The sequence below is a fragment of the Balaenoptera acutorostrata genome, chromosome 11 (assembly GCF_949987535.1).
Source record: "Balaenoptera acutorostrata chromosome 11, mBalAcu1.1, whole genome shotgun sequence".
NCBI classification, from domain to species: Eukaryota; Metazoa; Chordata; class Mammalia; order Artiodactyla; family Balaenopteridae; genus Balaenoptera; species Balaenoptera acutorostrata.
The window spans coordinates 5,605,567-5,619,750 of record NC_080074.1 but is presented as its reverse complement, the minus strand read 5'-3'; the positions used below and the strand labels follow the sequence as shown (position 1 = coordinate 5,619,750).

General features: G+C 46.8%; 1 protein-coding gene across 1 annotated transcript in view; it reads left to right on the top strand.

Moving 5' to 3' along the window:
* The window catches only part of SAMM50 (SAMM50 sorting and assembly machinery component), a 31,577-nt gene extending 18,016 nt beyond the window's left edge, over positions 1-13,561 (top strand). Inside the window, exons 12-15 of the mRNA XM_007189170.2 lie at positions 2,392-2,459; positions 6,815-6,961; positions 7,798-7,939; positions 13,349-13,561. Of these exons, the coding sequence (XP_007189232.1) occupies positions 2,392-2,459; positions 6,815-6,961; positions 7,798-7,939; positions 13,349-13,394 (403 nt within the window). The 3' untranslated portion in view covers positions 13,395-13,561. The remainder of the gene's footprint in view (positions 1-2,391; positions 2,460-6,814; positions 6,962-7,797; positions 7,940-13,348) is intronic.
* Positions 13,562-14,184: the final 623 nt, after the last annotated feature.

Here is a 14,184-nt window from a genome sequence, read left to right as displayed (position 1 = left end):
GTCAGCTGTATTTCCTGTTAGCCAGTACTTTCGTGGGTGTGTATTTGTGTGAGCGTGTATACATATAAATTTATGTACACATCTGTATCAAAGTGTTGAGATACTGTATTTTGCATACAACTTTGTGTCCTCCCTGCTTTTTAAAAATTATAGAGTAAATCATTCACCAAGTCATGGGAAATTTTTCGTAAGCAGCATTTTAATATTTCGTTATTTGCATATATGTAGCACTGTGAAGAATATAACTTTGTGAATAATTTGTGTTCGTTTTATTTTCTGAGGGCAGATTCCTCAATGTGGAATTACTGTCTCAAAAGAATATGAAAGTTTTTAAGGCTCACAAAGAATATTGCTGGAGCCTGCTTTTCAGAAAAGCTGCTTTTTCAGGAGTAGCTTCTGCTCCTGCCAGCAGAGGGTGAAGTTGTATTTGTTGCCTATTATTAGTTGCTATTAGTAGAAATACTCAGAGTTGTCTTGGGGTCAAGGAACTCTTTCTTTAATCTTGCATTAGTTAAACTGTTGTTTTAGCTTAACCTAGTTCAGCCTTTTTGGATGGCAGTTTGGGAGTAGAAAAAATTTTAACTTCTAAACTCTGAGACTTAACAGTTTCACCTCCGTGAATCTAATGTACAGAAATACATTCATAAGAGTACAAAGATTTATGTACAAGGGTGTCCATCGGCAGCATTATTGAGAATAGCAAAAATTCTAAAACTCCCTGTAGGGAAATGATTAAATGCAAACACAACCATTCTAAAGGGACTGCGTAATCATTAAAAAGGATGAGATAGGTGTCCCTAAGTTAAAATTTGCATGGAAGTATGTTGAGTTGCTTGCTCTCTGATCAGGGGCAAAGCTTCCGTGTGCACGTGTGTGTTTGCAGGTAGCACCAGGGGTCTGGAAGTCAGCCACCAAACCAGTGACAGTAGTCACTTCTGGAGATCGGGACACGGTGGACAGTAGGGAGGGGAAGAGCCTTGATCACTTTTTGTGTTTCCTGGATCATTTTAATTCTTTCAAAAGAATGTCTGTGATTTATCATTTAAAAAAATAATAAAGGGACCTTGCTCTTTGTTTCTATAATTATTGTTAATGAGGTATTCAGAAAGGCTTTGCTTAGAAATCCCAGATAGTAAAGACACATTTATAGTCTTTTAAACTCAAGTTCAAATGAATAAATTCATAAAGGCTTTTTATCCAGCGGGACAATGAGAAAAACAGTGCCCTGTTCCCTTTGTGCTTAGACGTGGGACGTTTGTGGCACCGCAGGTTAGTGAGAGGCTGGGGGCGTCAGCTGGTGTGGCTTCCATGACAGCCGTGTTGGAAAGACCATACACAGCTTCTCTGGTCATTTTAATTCATTATTTAGTAATTACCGTGGTCTAAAATCTGGTTCTAAGAAGCTGTTAGATTTTATAGCAAGTAGATGGGATTTCTAATTTTTTTTTTTTTCTGGGCTGTGTTGGGTCTTCATTGCTGCTTGCGGGCTTTCTCTAGTTGCGGCGAACGGGGGCTACTCTTCGTTGCGGTGCGCGGGCTTCTCATTGCAGTGGCTTCTCTTGTTGCGGAGCACGGGCTCTAGGCATGTGGGCTCAGTAGCTGTGGCTCACGGGCTCTAGAGCGCAGGCTCAGTAGTTGTGGCGCATGGGCTTAGTTGCTCCTTGGCATGTGGGATCTTCCTGGACCAGGAATCAAACCCATGTCCCCTGCATTGGCAGGCGGATTCTTAACCACAGTGCCACCAGGGAACTCCCTCTAATATTTTTTTAGTTCATTGTTTTCGTTTTACTCAGATATAGTTTTAAAAGAGTGTGATAACCCAGTCCATTAAGGAACACAAGGAATTCATTAAAAAAATTTTTAACATATACTTTTTTTCTAATTAAAAATCACTGTAATAATACAAAAAAAATTTAAGATAACAATAATTCTATTTTGTTCTATTTCCTTCTAGTATTATTTTCCACTATTTGTAAAATTCAGGTCATACTATTATATAATTTGTATCCTGCCCTTTTTTTTCAACTTAATTAACTTAATTATTGTGAGCCTAGGAGGCTGTTTTGAAAAGGTGCTGCATGATGAATTCTCATAGACTTCAGATAATTCCTTTATAACAGACAGTCCACCCAAGTGTCTTTATTTGTGCCTTGTATCTCACCTGTGTCCCCAGAAGTTTGACGTGTTTGTTTAGATGTATAGTCTTAGGTTAGATTACAAGCTTGGGTCTTTATGAAATTTACCATCCTCCCTTGCGTGTTCCTAATCCTGAAATGTTCCGCCACGTGGAGATGTGGACGACCCCGTAGCGAGTGTGCGCCTTTTGCACTTTTGTTGTGCGATGGAGACTTTCTCCAGCGGCTTTGCTCTGACGTCTGCATCCTCTTCCAGGTTTTACCTCGGGGGACCCACAAGTGTGCGAGGGTTCAACATGCACAGCGTTGGGCCACAGAGCGAAGGTCTGTCGTTCCCCACAGCACACCAACTTGAAAAAATCGAAATGACGGTTACTTCTCATTTTTGAGCACATGTATTTGTTTAAATCACCGCAATAATAGATACTCATATTTCACCAGTGGAACTGGCACCTAACACAGCATCCACCACACAGCAGGCACAGAAAGGTGTTTGTTGAGGAAACTGTAGAAAATGAGAAAAGATAGCTAAGCAGAAGATACACGACAGTCACTTGTGATCCCATTGGCCAGAGTTGACGTGTGTGAGCATTTTGTTGTTTAAACATGCACATCCATGCACGTGTGTTGTTTACATAACTGTTCTAACCTGTTTCTCCTACCACCCCTCAGTAACAGTATATGAATAGATTTTTATAGGAATAAGTACTTTATCATTTTTAATGGTGGCTTATTTCATCTTATTGACAGACTATAATTTTTTTAAACTAATGTACTTTATTAAAACAATTTTTTAAAATATATATATAAAATAACTAATATTACAGTAAACAATAAACATGCATTTTTTTAAAAGACTTAGAGAAAATACAGCTAAACGTTAATTATGGTTTTATCTGGGTGATGGGAATTATGAATAATTTTAATAAGCCTTTTAAAATGCATTTCTGCACTGTCCAAATTTTCCACTAGTTTACATTAAGCTTGTTTGTTTATTTATTGAGGTATAGTCAGTTTACAATATTATATAAGTTTCAGGTATACAACATAGTGATTCATAAAATATTGACTATATTCCCTGTGTAATGGACTTTATTTTTGAGAACACTTTTAGGTTAGCAGAAAATGGACACAAAGTACAGAGTTCGCTGTACGTGCCCGTAGCATCCTTTATTATTAACGTCTCGCGTTAGTGTGGGACACTTGTCACAATCGATGAGCCAACACTGATGTGTTACTACTAACTAAATTCCGTAGTTCATGTTGGGGTTCACTCTTTGTGTTGTAAAGTTTCATGGGTTTTGACAGTTGCATAATGGCATGTATCTACTATTACGGTATTTTACAGAATAGTTTCACCACCCTAAAAATTCACCATGCTCCACCTATTCATTCCTCCCCCTCAATTACTGGCAACCACTGACCTTTACTATCTCCATAGTTTTGCCTTTTCCAAAATGTCATATACTTGGAATCATACAGTATGTGCCCTTTTCAGACTGGCCTTTTTGACTAAATAATATGCATTTAAGTTTCTTCCAGGTCTTTTTTTTTGGTCAGTGTACTTCTTAAATTTTTGTTTATGTGTGTATATATATTTTAATTAAAGTGTAGTTGATTTACAATATTATATTAGTTTCAGGTGTACAATATAGTGATTGAGTCCTCTGTGTCTTTTTATAGCTTGATTGCTCATATTTTTTTATCACCAAATAATATTCCATTGTATGGCTGTACCACAGGGTGTTTATCCATTCACCTATTGAAGGACATCTTACTTGCAGGACATCCAATTTTTTGCAATTATGAGTAAAGCTGATATAAACATCTACGTGCAGTTTTTTATCCGGACATAAGGTTTCAACTCATTTGGGTAAATACCAAGGAGTGTAATTGCTGGATTGTATGGTAAAACTATGTTTAGCTTTGTAAGAAGCTGCCAGACTGTCTTCCAAAATAGCTAACATTTTGCATTCCCACCAGCAATGAATCAGAAAGATAAAAGCCTTATCATTTTTAATGGCTGCATATTTCATCTTCTTGCCTTACTGCAGTCTTTTTAAACCAAATCCCAAGTTTTAGACACTTAGACTGTTTTCTTTTTTCTTACGTTTATATAACAGTGTATCAGTGAATAACCTAACTGAATCTTTATGCTCATCTATAAGTTTTACTTTATAATATAAAGTTCTAGGTGTGGAATTGCTAGGTCAAAGGATTTTGAGTATCCTTGAATATCCTTAAGGTTTTATATTGTCTCAGGAAAGCTTGTCTCAATCATACTCTGTCCAGCAATGTGTGAGAATTCCGGTTTCTGGAACTCTCTCCAGTACTTGACGTTATATCAGAGGATCTCCACGTGTTATTAAAAATTACAAAAACGTCATTTAAGTAGATTCATGTTATGACATTATAAAATATTCTATCCTGATTTTCTTAACTTTTTTTAACATCTATGTTGTTTCCACTTTATATTATTATAAATAGTGATTGCTCTGGGTGTAAATTTTTGTACAAAATATAAATTATTTTTTTTCATTTGTTTTTAGAGTGCTTTATTAGTGTGTCTTTTTCTTTTTTTGAAAAGTAACATAAGTTCTTTTTCACTATAACAAGTATTATTTAGTGACTAGATGAAAGTTTTGGAGTCTTCCATTTTCCCGAAAATTAAAACACAGTGATATTTCATTTAGTTCTCTATTAAAAGGCTATTGGTAAGATTATATGAGCAAGAATGTAAATTGCTGTAACTTTTCATGAAAGCAATTTGACAATATTATCAAGAGCCTAAAACATATATATACACAAGGACTATTGATAATAGAACCAAACTGAAAACTGGAAACCCAAATGCCCATCAGCAATAGAATAGGCAACTAAACAGTGGTGTCTTCACACTGTGGAGTATTATACAGCAATGAGGATGAACAAGTTAGAGCCACTGGCTGGGTGGCATGAACAGGCCTCAGAAACATGCCAAAAAAAAAAAAAAGCCAGATCCAGAGGATGCATACTGTATGATTCCATCTGTGCAGAGTTTAGAGACTGGGTAAAGTGATCTATACTGTCGGGTATAGATCAGGGTAGACAGGTAGTGCTGTACTTGGCGTGGGTGGTGGGTAGTGATTAGAAAGGAGAACAGGGCCTTCTGGGGGGGCTGCACTTGTCTGTTTCTTGGTCTGGGTGCTCATTATATGGTGTGTTCTGTGCCTGGAAATTCACTGTGCTGTACACTTAGGATGTGTATACTTTTCTATGTGTATATTATACTTCAAGATCGTTTAAAATAACTGTGTGTGCAAGGAAGCCCATCATGGGTTAACGTCCACTATCAAGAAATTCAACACCAACATGACAGTAGTCAAGGGGTAGATCATTGTATTATGGTACATATATGTGATTATTCAGGCATCAAAATCACATTTTCAAAGAATATAAAGTAATAAAGGAAAGTGCTTATAATATAGTAAACTAAAAAAAAAAATCAGGACTGAAATGTATAAAAATAAAATGACTTACATTTTGTTTTCTTATTTAATTATTCATTATAATTCACTGGATGAAAGAACACCAGATGTTAGCTGGTTATCTCTTAATGGTAGAAATTAAAGGAGAATTTCCTTTTTTTCTACTTACATATATTTATCACATTTTGTACAATGAGTATATTACTTTTATGATTAGAATAAAATAGGTTATTTAAGAAAAGAGGAACACTTGCTGGGAAACGAGAAGCAAACCCAGTTGACCTCCTGCTTTCAGTCCATTCTTTGTTTCCTCTAGAACTTCAGTATTAATAGCGGTTGAGGAGATGCTGGAGCCCTTAAGTGAATAGGCAGTTCATTCCTTGAGGTTAATCTTGGAGACAGCCCATATTTTTCTTTTTCATGGTCTGTCATTTTGTATTAAAGGGGACTAAGGCACTTTACAACTAGTATTTTGTAACAAAGTATAAACATTTCAGGGGTTTTTGTTGTTGTTGCTTTTATGTTGTGGCTCTTTATAGTTAAAATGAAATGATAGGGACATTTTTAGAAATAACGCAAATGTATACTCTCAGTGGACAGTCTTGAATTTTGGCAAAAGTAACCTTTGTCCAAAAAAACAAGACCCAAGTGGTCACGAACCTTTAAAAACGAGCCTCTTCTCTGAAGATGCTGAGCTGAGACAGCGTCCTTGTGCAGCGGGGGGCAGACACTGCATACCTTTGGATTAATAGCATGTCCGGCCACTTCCAGAAACTGCAGAGACATTTTCTTCATTTGGTCTCTCTATGTTGTGGTCTTGAAATTTTTGCAGAATAATGCATTTCATTTGCCAAGTGACAATGATCTGGTCATCTGCAGTTGTGGAAGAAGTGATTTCCATGAGTTTACTTGTTTTATTCCAAGCATTATACAGATATGGTAAATTACTGGCTTCATTCTTTCCTAAATTACACATTAGCTTTTTTTTTTTTTTTTTTCCAGTTAAAGCAAATTATAAAACAAACCAGGAGAAGAAGAAAGATTATTTAAGCAAGGCTGACAACGTCAGGAGTTATAAGGGCAGCTGCTCACAGAGCTCGGGCACTGAGTGTGTTGTGTTCACAGCACACACCTCGCTCGTGTACGTGGTGGGACGTCAGTGTGGTTTTGAACCTGTGACCTTGTTTTGATCCGCACTCCTTCCTTGACTAGGAGACTACCTGGGCGGAGAAGCGTACTGGGCCGGTGGCCTGCACCTGTACACCCCGTTACCTTTCCGACCGGGCCAGGGCGGCTTTGGAGAGCTCTTCAGGACTCACTTCTTCCTCAACGCAGGAAACCTCTGCAACCTCAACTATGGTAAAACTCGGACTATTTAACAACCATTCGGCACAGCTGACCTTATGTTTAAAAGCACAGGACACGAGTGGGTGTCTGTGTCGCATTTAGATTGCGTCGTCTCTAAGAGTAGGCACTGTGCCTGCCTGAGACACCTGCAACACCTGATGCGGTGCCCAGAGTGAAGCTGTTGGTCGAATGGCTGGAACATGCATAACGAATCGTCATCGAATGCTGCCTTGCAAAGAGAAACCTATCTGTTTAGCAGACGTTTCTCGAGCAGTGAGTCTGTGCCAGTGGTTACGGCCACAGAGCTGAGTGAGCCCTGGTCTCTCCCTTAGGAGCTGAGTGAGACCTGGTCTCTCCCTTAGGAGCTGAGTGAGCCCTGGTCTCTCCCTTAGGAGCTGAGTGAGCCCTGGTCTCTCCCTTAGGAGCTGAGTGAGACCTGGTCTCTCCCCTGGGAGCTGAGTGAGACCTGGTCTCTCCCCTAGGAGCTCAGGGCCGGGCCAGGCGCACACGTGTCCCCGGCACGGGGAGGTGTCTGGAAACCAAGGCTTGGAGTAGGGCTTCCTGGGCGGCCAGCGGTGGGCAAATGCCATTCTAGGCAAAGGGAACAGAACGTGCCAGGCCCAGAGAACTGAGGGGACCTGTGTTCTTCTGGGACGGTGAGGAGTTATGGTCCCCAGCCCTGTCTTGAGTTTGGGCCTAATCTCACTTCATGCATTCTCCTCGAGTATCTAGGCCTGGCTTAAAAGATGACCAGAGGCCACACAGAGGGGGAGAGCCAGGGCTGTCCAAGGACAACGTGTGTGGGGGACCACGTGCTATTGGTCACACCTCCTCTTCTCTCTCTTCAGGGGAGGGCCCCAGAGCTCACATTCGAAAGCTGGCTGAGTGCATCCGCTGGTCTTACGGCGCCGGGATCGTCCTCAGGCTGGGCAACATCGCGCGGCTGGAGCTGAACTACTGCGTCCCCATGGGCGTGCAGGGCGGAGACAGGTAGGTGCCGGGAGGTTCTCTCCACAGGTACACGGCACTGTCTTGTCACTTTGTTTTGGACATAGTTAATCACTTCACCAGCAGCCTTTAAGATTCAAGACTTCAGGAGAAATTGAATAGTTAGCAAAAGAATGAAAACACAGGGATTTTTGTCCATGGGGTTCTCCATACAGGTTGGAGGAAAGGCCGTGATGTGTTCCTGTCCCCCTACCTTATGCTGGTTGCACGTGTCGTCAGGTAGAGGGAGCTCCTCTGGCGGCCTGGCTGGAGGTGGTGGCCGCCGTTTCAGGTCCTGCCCTAGCAGAATGAGGTGTTGCCGGTGGGGACTCTGCAGGCCGGGAGCCCGGAGGCTGGGTGGGCGCAGCTCTGCTCTGCCACAGAGGACCTGCCTTCTGGCCTTCTCCACCAGTCATTTTACTGAACAAGATCTGCTGAATATTCGTGGATGAATATGGTATAAGGCCGATTACAGCTACAGAAATTAATTCCGTTTCTTAAATTATTTGGTATGCATTGTAGAAATTTCAAGAAGTCCAGAAGTATTGTCATGATAGTATGTAAATAATACCGTGGACTCGGGGCTTAAACAGCAGATTTGCATCTCTCGCTGTCCGGAGGCTGCAAAGTCCAGGATCAGGGTGCCGGCGGGTTCGGTTCCAGGTCAAGGACCCTCTTCCCGGCTTGCAGATGGCGCCTTCTCACTGTGCTCTCACCTGAAGCGGGCAGAGAGCAGGCTGTCTGGTGTCTCTTCTTACAAGGACACCAGTTCCACCAAGGACCCCATCTTAATTAAGTTGCCTCATCTAAGGTGACTTAGTTACCTCCTCAAGGTCCCACCTCCAAATACTGTCACATGGCAGGGCTGGGGGGTGGGCGTTTAGTGCTTCAGCCTGTGAGGACTGCGAGACACGGACATTCCGCCGGTAACCTAGTGTTTCTGTACATTTCAGGACTCTAGGCTGTAATTTTTTTCTTCTCGGTGTTCTGTCTACATTCAGCTGTGATGCTGAGTCACAGCCAGGTTTCCAGCGTGAAGTTGTAGTTTGTCCTCGTTTAAGGAAGTACTCTACCAGTCTTACTCTCTCTGTCTTCTGCTTCAGCGTGGTGGGTGATGGTGTTTTGAAGGGAAGCCGCATTAGGAAGCTTTTAACAAAGCTTTTGTTCTTAGGTGCACGTCAGTGTCTGTCATCCAGACCCTGTGTGGCCATCGCTTCAGGAGAGTCTGCCCTCCTCCACTCTCCCTGGAAGGCCGGCTTGGCCCGGGGCCGCCGTGCCGCCCTGTGATATTGGAGCCCTTCCTTCCCATGCCCTCACGGGTCTGCTGCTCTGATGACTGTTAATTCCCCTCCACGCCTTGCCTTTTCTCGGCACAGAGCAAAAGCTGAGAAGGGTCTAGTTGCTCAGGCTGAGTGTGCACTGGAGCCCAGCTGCACAGGCTCGGAGCGCAGCCTGGCCGCCCCGTGGCTGTGTGGCCCTGGGTGAGTTACTTAACCTCTCTGGGTCTCCGTTTTCACATCCGTAGAATGGGTGCTAACGATAGTGATTGCTTTGCAGGCTTGAGGACTGAATGAATTAACACACACGCAGCTCGTAGAGCAGTACCCAGCGTGTTGTCAGCAAAGCTGGTTGTTTCTCGTGTTGTTGCTGCTACTGGTACACTCGCCCTGGCCAGCTGTTCACAAAGGAAGCAAACCGTGTGTGTGTGTGTCCCCCGCCATCTGCAGCGGCACTGTGCGCGCCACCTGGCTGGCTGTGTCTGAGACATGCCGTAGATGGGATGATGTGGCCTGATTTCAGGGACAGTGAAATGTGGGGAAATGTGCACCTTCCCTAGAGCAAGCTTTGTGCATTAGATAACATCGTAGCTTCAGGAAATGAAGCTAATGTTGCAGGTTGCTTTCTGCAAAACCTTGTTCCCACCACAGGCATTGGCGTGGGGCTCCTTGGCATAACAGCCGGCTGCTAATTGAGTCCTTGCAGGGAGCGGCAGAGGTGCACGTGATAGGCCTGCACCGACACCGGGATGAGGTCAGATAGAGCCGGCTAAGCCTGCGCTTCTCCAGCTGTAATGTGCTTGGGTCTGGAGGGGGCTGCACTGTGGGGGGGCTGCGCTGCCAGCCCTGCCCTGTCCGTCCCTGGCTGTGTGACCTGGGCAAGCCCTGCTGGCTCTGGGCCTCCCGGTCCTTCAGCCTGGAAGGCGCTGCCGTCCCGTCGGAGGCCACTGGGTGTCGCTGTGCTCCCGGAATCCGGGTGCTGCTCTCGGGAGCCCGGCTTCGACTACCTGCCTCCCCGAATCTCTGCAGGGGGTGGAGTGGGTGCGTTCACCACTCCACTCTGCTCTCTCTCTTCAGGTTAGATTTGAAAATATGTTTCAGCCATTAATTTCAAATGTGGGTTCTGAAAGGTGTAAGCATGCTGTGCAGGTGATATTTAAAGACAGGAACGTAAGGACGCTCCTCTGCCCCCCAGGCTGCTCTGTTCTGGGGTCACGGTGGTTGCAGCAGGTGCTTCTCGTGTGCAGCGTCCCTGAGCAGGGGGCTCGCCGTCACGCAGCGTCTGGCTCTGTTTGAAGTTTTGTCATCAGAATTGGAATTTCGTGACGTTTGAGTGATCTTGCCAGGGTTTAACCTTCATTTCTAAAATTAAGCAGCTAGCAGGATGGGGAGTTACATGTGTGTCCATAGGTCCCCCGCCCAGTGAGCACAGTCGCTCTGTAAGTAGGATTTTCAGACCTTTACAGAAATGGAAACCGCTTTGAAATATTTGGCGAGTTTTATACCGGAGGTGACGTGTGACACCGTTGTCTCTGCGCTCTGGCGGCGAATGCTCTGTCTTACCGAGTGTGGCCCCTGGAAATGCGCTGGTGACTGAGGCAGCTGGCGGGGAGGGCGGCGCACAGTTAGTAACAGGAAGACCAGGCAGGGGGTCGTGGAGGGCCTCCCGGGGGAGGTGATAGCTCCAGGCTGCAGAGCAGCTGGAACCAAGGTGTGCAGGCATGCAGTGCCTGTGGGCGCCAGCTTTTACCCTTCCGCAGGAGCAGAAGTGAGGCGCGGGGCGGCCCTTGACGCAGGCGGGGCCTGAGTTCCCGTCACGCTTGTCCCCCACCCGTCTCTGCCTTCCAGCCTCTCTGGCCTTTTCCCTTCGGGCACACGCCAGGGTCCCTGAGTTCTGGCCCTCGTCGGCCTGCTCCCTGCTGAATTCCCCGTGCTAGACCGGCGCCTGGCGTTCCCGGGGGCTGGCTGGGGGAGGATGGGCGCCTGACGCCGGGGGACCCTGGCGTGGCCTTCCTCACGAGCCCTTGGCGCCGAGTCCGAGGCGGGCCGGGTGCAGGCACGGAGCCTCCGGGTGGGGCTGGAGTGGCGCCGCTGGGCCTCCCCGAGACTGCGGGGGGGAGGGCGAGACTCGAGACTCGGGGCCTGTTCTGAGGCGCCTACTGGATTATAAGCATATAGGCACAGGGGACACAGAACAGGAAGATGGGCGTTTGGTGAAGCTGTCTCCGTGCACCTGGCATCTGCGACACTGTTTTGGATGTTTGTGGTGGGTGTTTTTCCTGTGACACGTTTATATGGTCTCTGAACATAAACCTGTGCTTGTAAAGTGGTTTAATCTGTTTACAGTTGGAGTAGACGAGCCTTTATTGGAATGGTTGCTTGTTTCTGAATCGTGTAAACCCAGGGCTTGACTTATTTTGATCTTGATCAAGCCTATTTTCAGACACTTTTCTAAACAGCGAATGCAGGCAGGGACTACTTTTATGGACCTAATGATATAAAAGGTAAAGGCACCTCGTTTAGATCTGAGCAGAACCAAGTTGTACAAACACAGTCATGGTTCTGACTGTGGATCTTTGCCTTTTAAGGACGGTGGTGAGGTTTACTCAGGGTCACACGGGGACTGTAGCTGTCCCTTCTGGTCAGGTGACTTCTGCTGATATGGTTGATTAGTGAGTGCCCTTGACCCCGCAGAAGGTCAGTGACAACAGTTAAGATTCTCTCTCTTGAGTCCCTTAATTGATCAGATATTTCATTCCCACGCTGAAAAAGAAAAACTTTCTGCCAGTTTTCAGGTGCTGTAAGTTCTGAGATTGGGTGACGGCACAAGTGTTGTGACAATAGAAACATTAGCTTTCCTCTGAATGAAGGGGCTGTTCTCGTCCAGTTTTTCTGGAAACTCTCCAGAACTTGCAAAACTGCTGCGTTCCGCAGACGCACCGTCAGCTGCTGGTTGGGATTCGGAACGTTTTTTCCCTGGAAGCTTGTGCTTCCTGGTGTTCGGGTCCCGGGGTTAGGCCCTCTGTCCCGAGTACAGTACTGGCCCTGCCCCTGAGCGCAGCCAGCGGGTGGGCGGCACGGGAGTCCATCCTCCGCGGCGCGGGCCGCAGGGGGAGCGGTTCTCGGCCTAGCAGCGCACCAGCATCGCTGTGGAGTCTCAGGAATACGGCTGCCTGGGCTGCAGCCGGTGATTCTCGCCCTGCGTGCGGCCGGGGCTCGAACCAGGACATCATGGAAACAGCAAGGCCTGCAGCGGGACGTCCTCCGAGGCAGCTGAGGCAGCAGGGCCCGCGGGCGCGCTTGCGTTTGGGTCCAGAGTTCTGCTCTGAGGCTCCTGCCGTGACCGCAGCCATCTCCTCACTGCCCAGCCCGTTTGCCCATCTGAAAATGGGCTCAGTGGTCTGTCAGCCGGTGAGAGAGCAGCACACTGAATGTAACCTGCACAGCGTCAGCAGGTAGCAGATGTTGCAACCCACGTGCCCTCTTTGCATCCTTCCTTTCCTGGGAAAGGAGCAGGTTCTAAAGAGGCAGTCAGGTTAAACCCTTCGGGGCTGTGGGTTCTGCCATCCACCCCGCCCCCTCCTGGTCCTCCCTGTGTCCTGTGTTTTGCCAGGGGCCCTTCCACGGCCACGTCTCTGATCACCTGTCTGCTCTGCGCTGTGCAGAAGGTGCCTCTTCTCTGGTAGCCTCCGAAATAAACACGAAGCTTTTCTTCCCGCCCCAGGAGTTTTGTTTTCATGAATATTTCTCTCTCAGTCCTTCTCTTGTCTAGTTGCCGGTTGGGTCAGGATTGGGGGGAAACAGAGAGGAGTAGAGAAGGGAGCAGGGAAGGGGGATTCGTGTCTCCATTTTGTTCCCTTTTCCATCTTCCAAAGGCTGGTTCTTAAACCAGCAAAGGAGGGAGTGGCTGGGGACAGCTGGTGAAGCCGGGTAGCCGGGAGGGAGGAAAGAGGTGAGAGGCGGGCAGGAAGAGCCTGGGCCTCCCGAGAGGCAGGGCCGCCCAGGCATTGCTTCTGAGACGTGCACGTTTCTGGAATTGTGCAAATGGCAGGGTGAGCAGAGCAGACCACAGTGTTGATTTCCTGCCTTAAAAAAAAAAAAAACCAAAAAAAACCCAAAAACCTTTTTTTTTTAGGATCTGTGATGGCGTCCAGTTTGGAGCTGGGATAAGGTTCCTGTAGCTGATGCAGAGCATCCTGGGTCCCCTCCAGCAGCAGCTCTGGGACTCGGGCAGCAGTGAGTCACTCGGTGCCACACACTTTCTCTCCAGATAAACACGTTTCATGTGATTCTTTGAATGCAGTCCTTGTGGGAAACCATGTCAATAAATTTTAAAGACAAATGCTCAGGTGCGCTATGGATGTGATTTGCTTTCCACAGCCAGCGTGCCCCAGGCCGGCTCTTCCTGAGGGCCAGGTCAAGTCGCCGTGCGTCCTTTCACGTGTGCCCCGCCGGGGGGAGGGTCATCAGATGTCTCCCGATTCCTCCTCATCCCGCACTCTTCGGGTCTCAGTGTTCGTTCCCATGAGTCAGAGTGATCGGCAGAGCTCGGAGGAGACGCAGGCCCACCGCTGGGGGGCGTGTGTGCTGTGGCTCGAAGCCGGCTGATGCCGAGGGGCCCGCATCGGCGGGGGCTGCAGTCGCAGGGTCATCTCCGTGTGTGTGCGCGCCCTGCAAGAAGGAACCACGTGTAACGTCATGGACGGGGAGGCAGAGACGAAGGCGTGTTCTCTGGAGGGAACAGCAGCACCATTTATAAAGACGCGTGAATCAGCTCCCTGTCGCTGCTGTAACAAAGCACCACAGACCTAGAGGCTTAACTCGACACCGAGCAGTCACCTTGCAGTCTCGAGGCCAGGAGTCCAAAGTGGGTCTCACTGGGCTGAAACCAGGGTGTCGGCAGGGCTGCGTTCCTTCTGGAGGTTCTAGGGGAGGATCTGTTTCCCAGCCTTTCCCAGCTTCCGGAGGCGC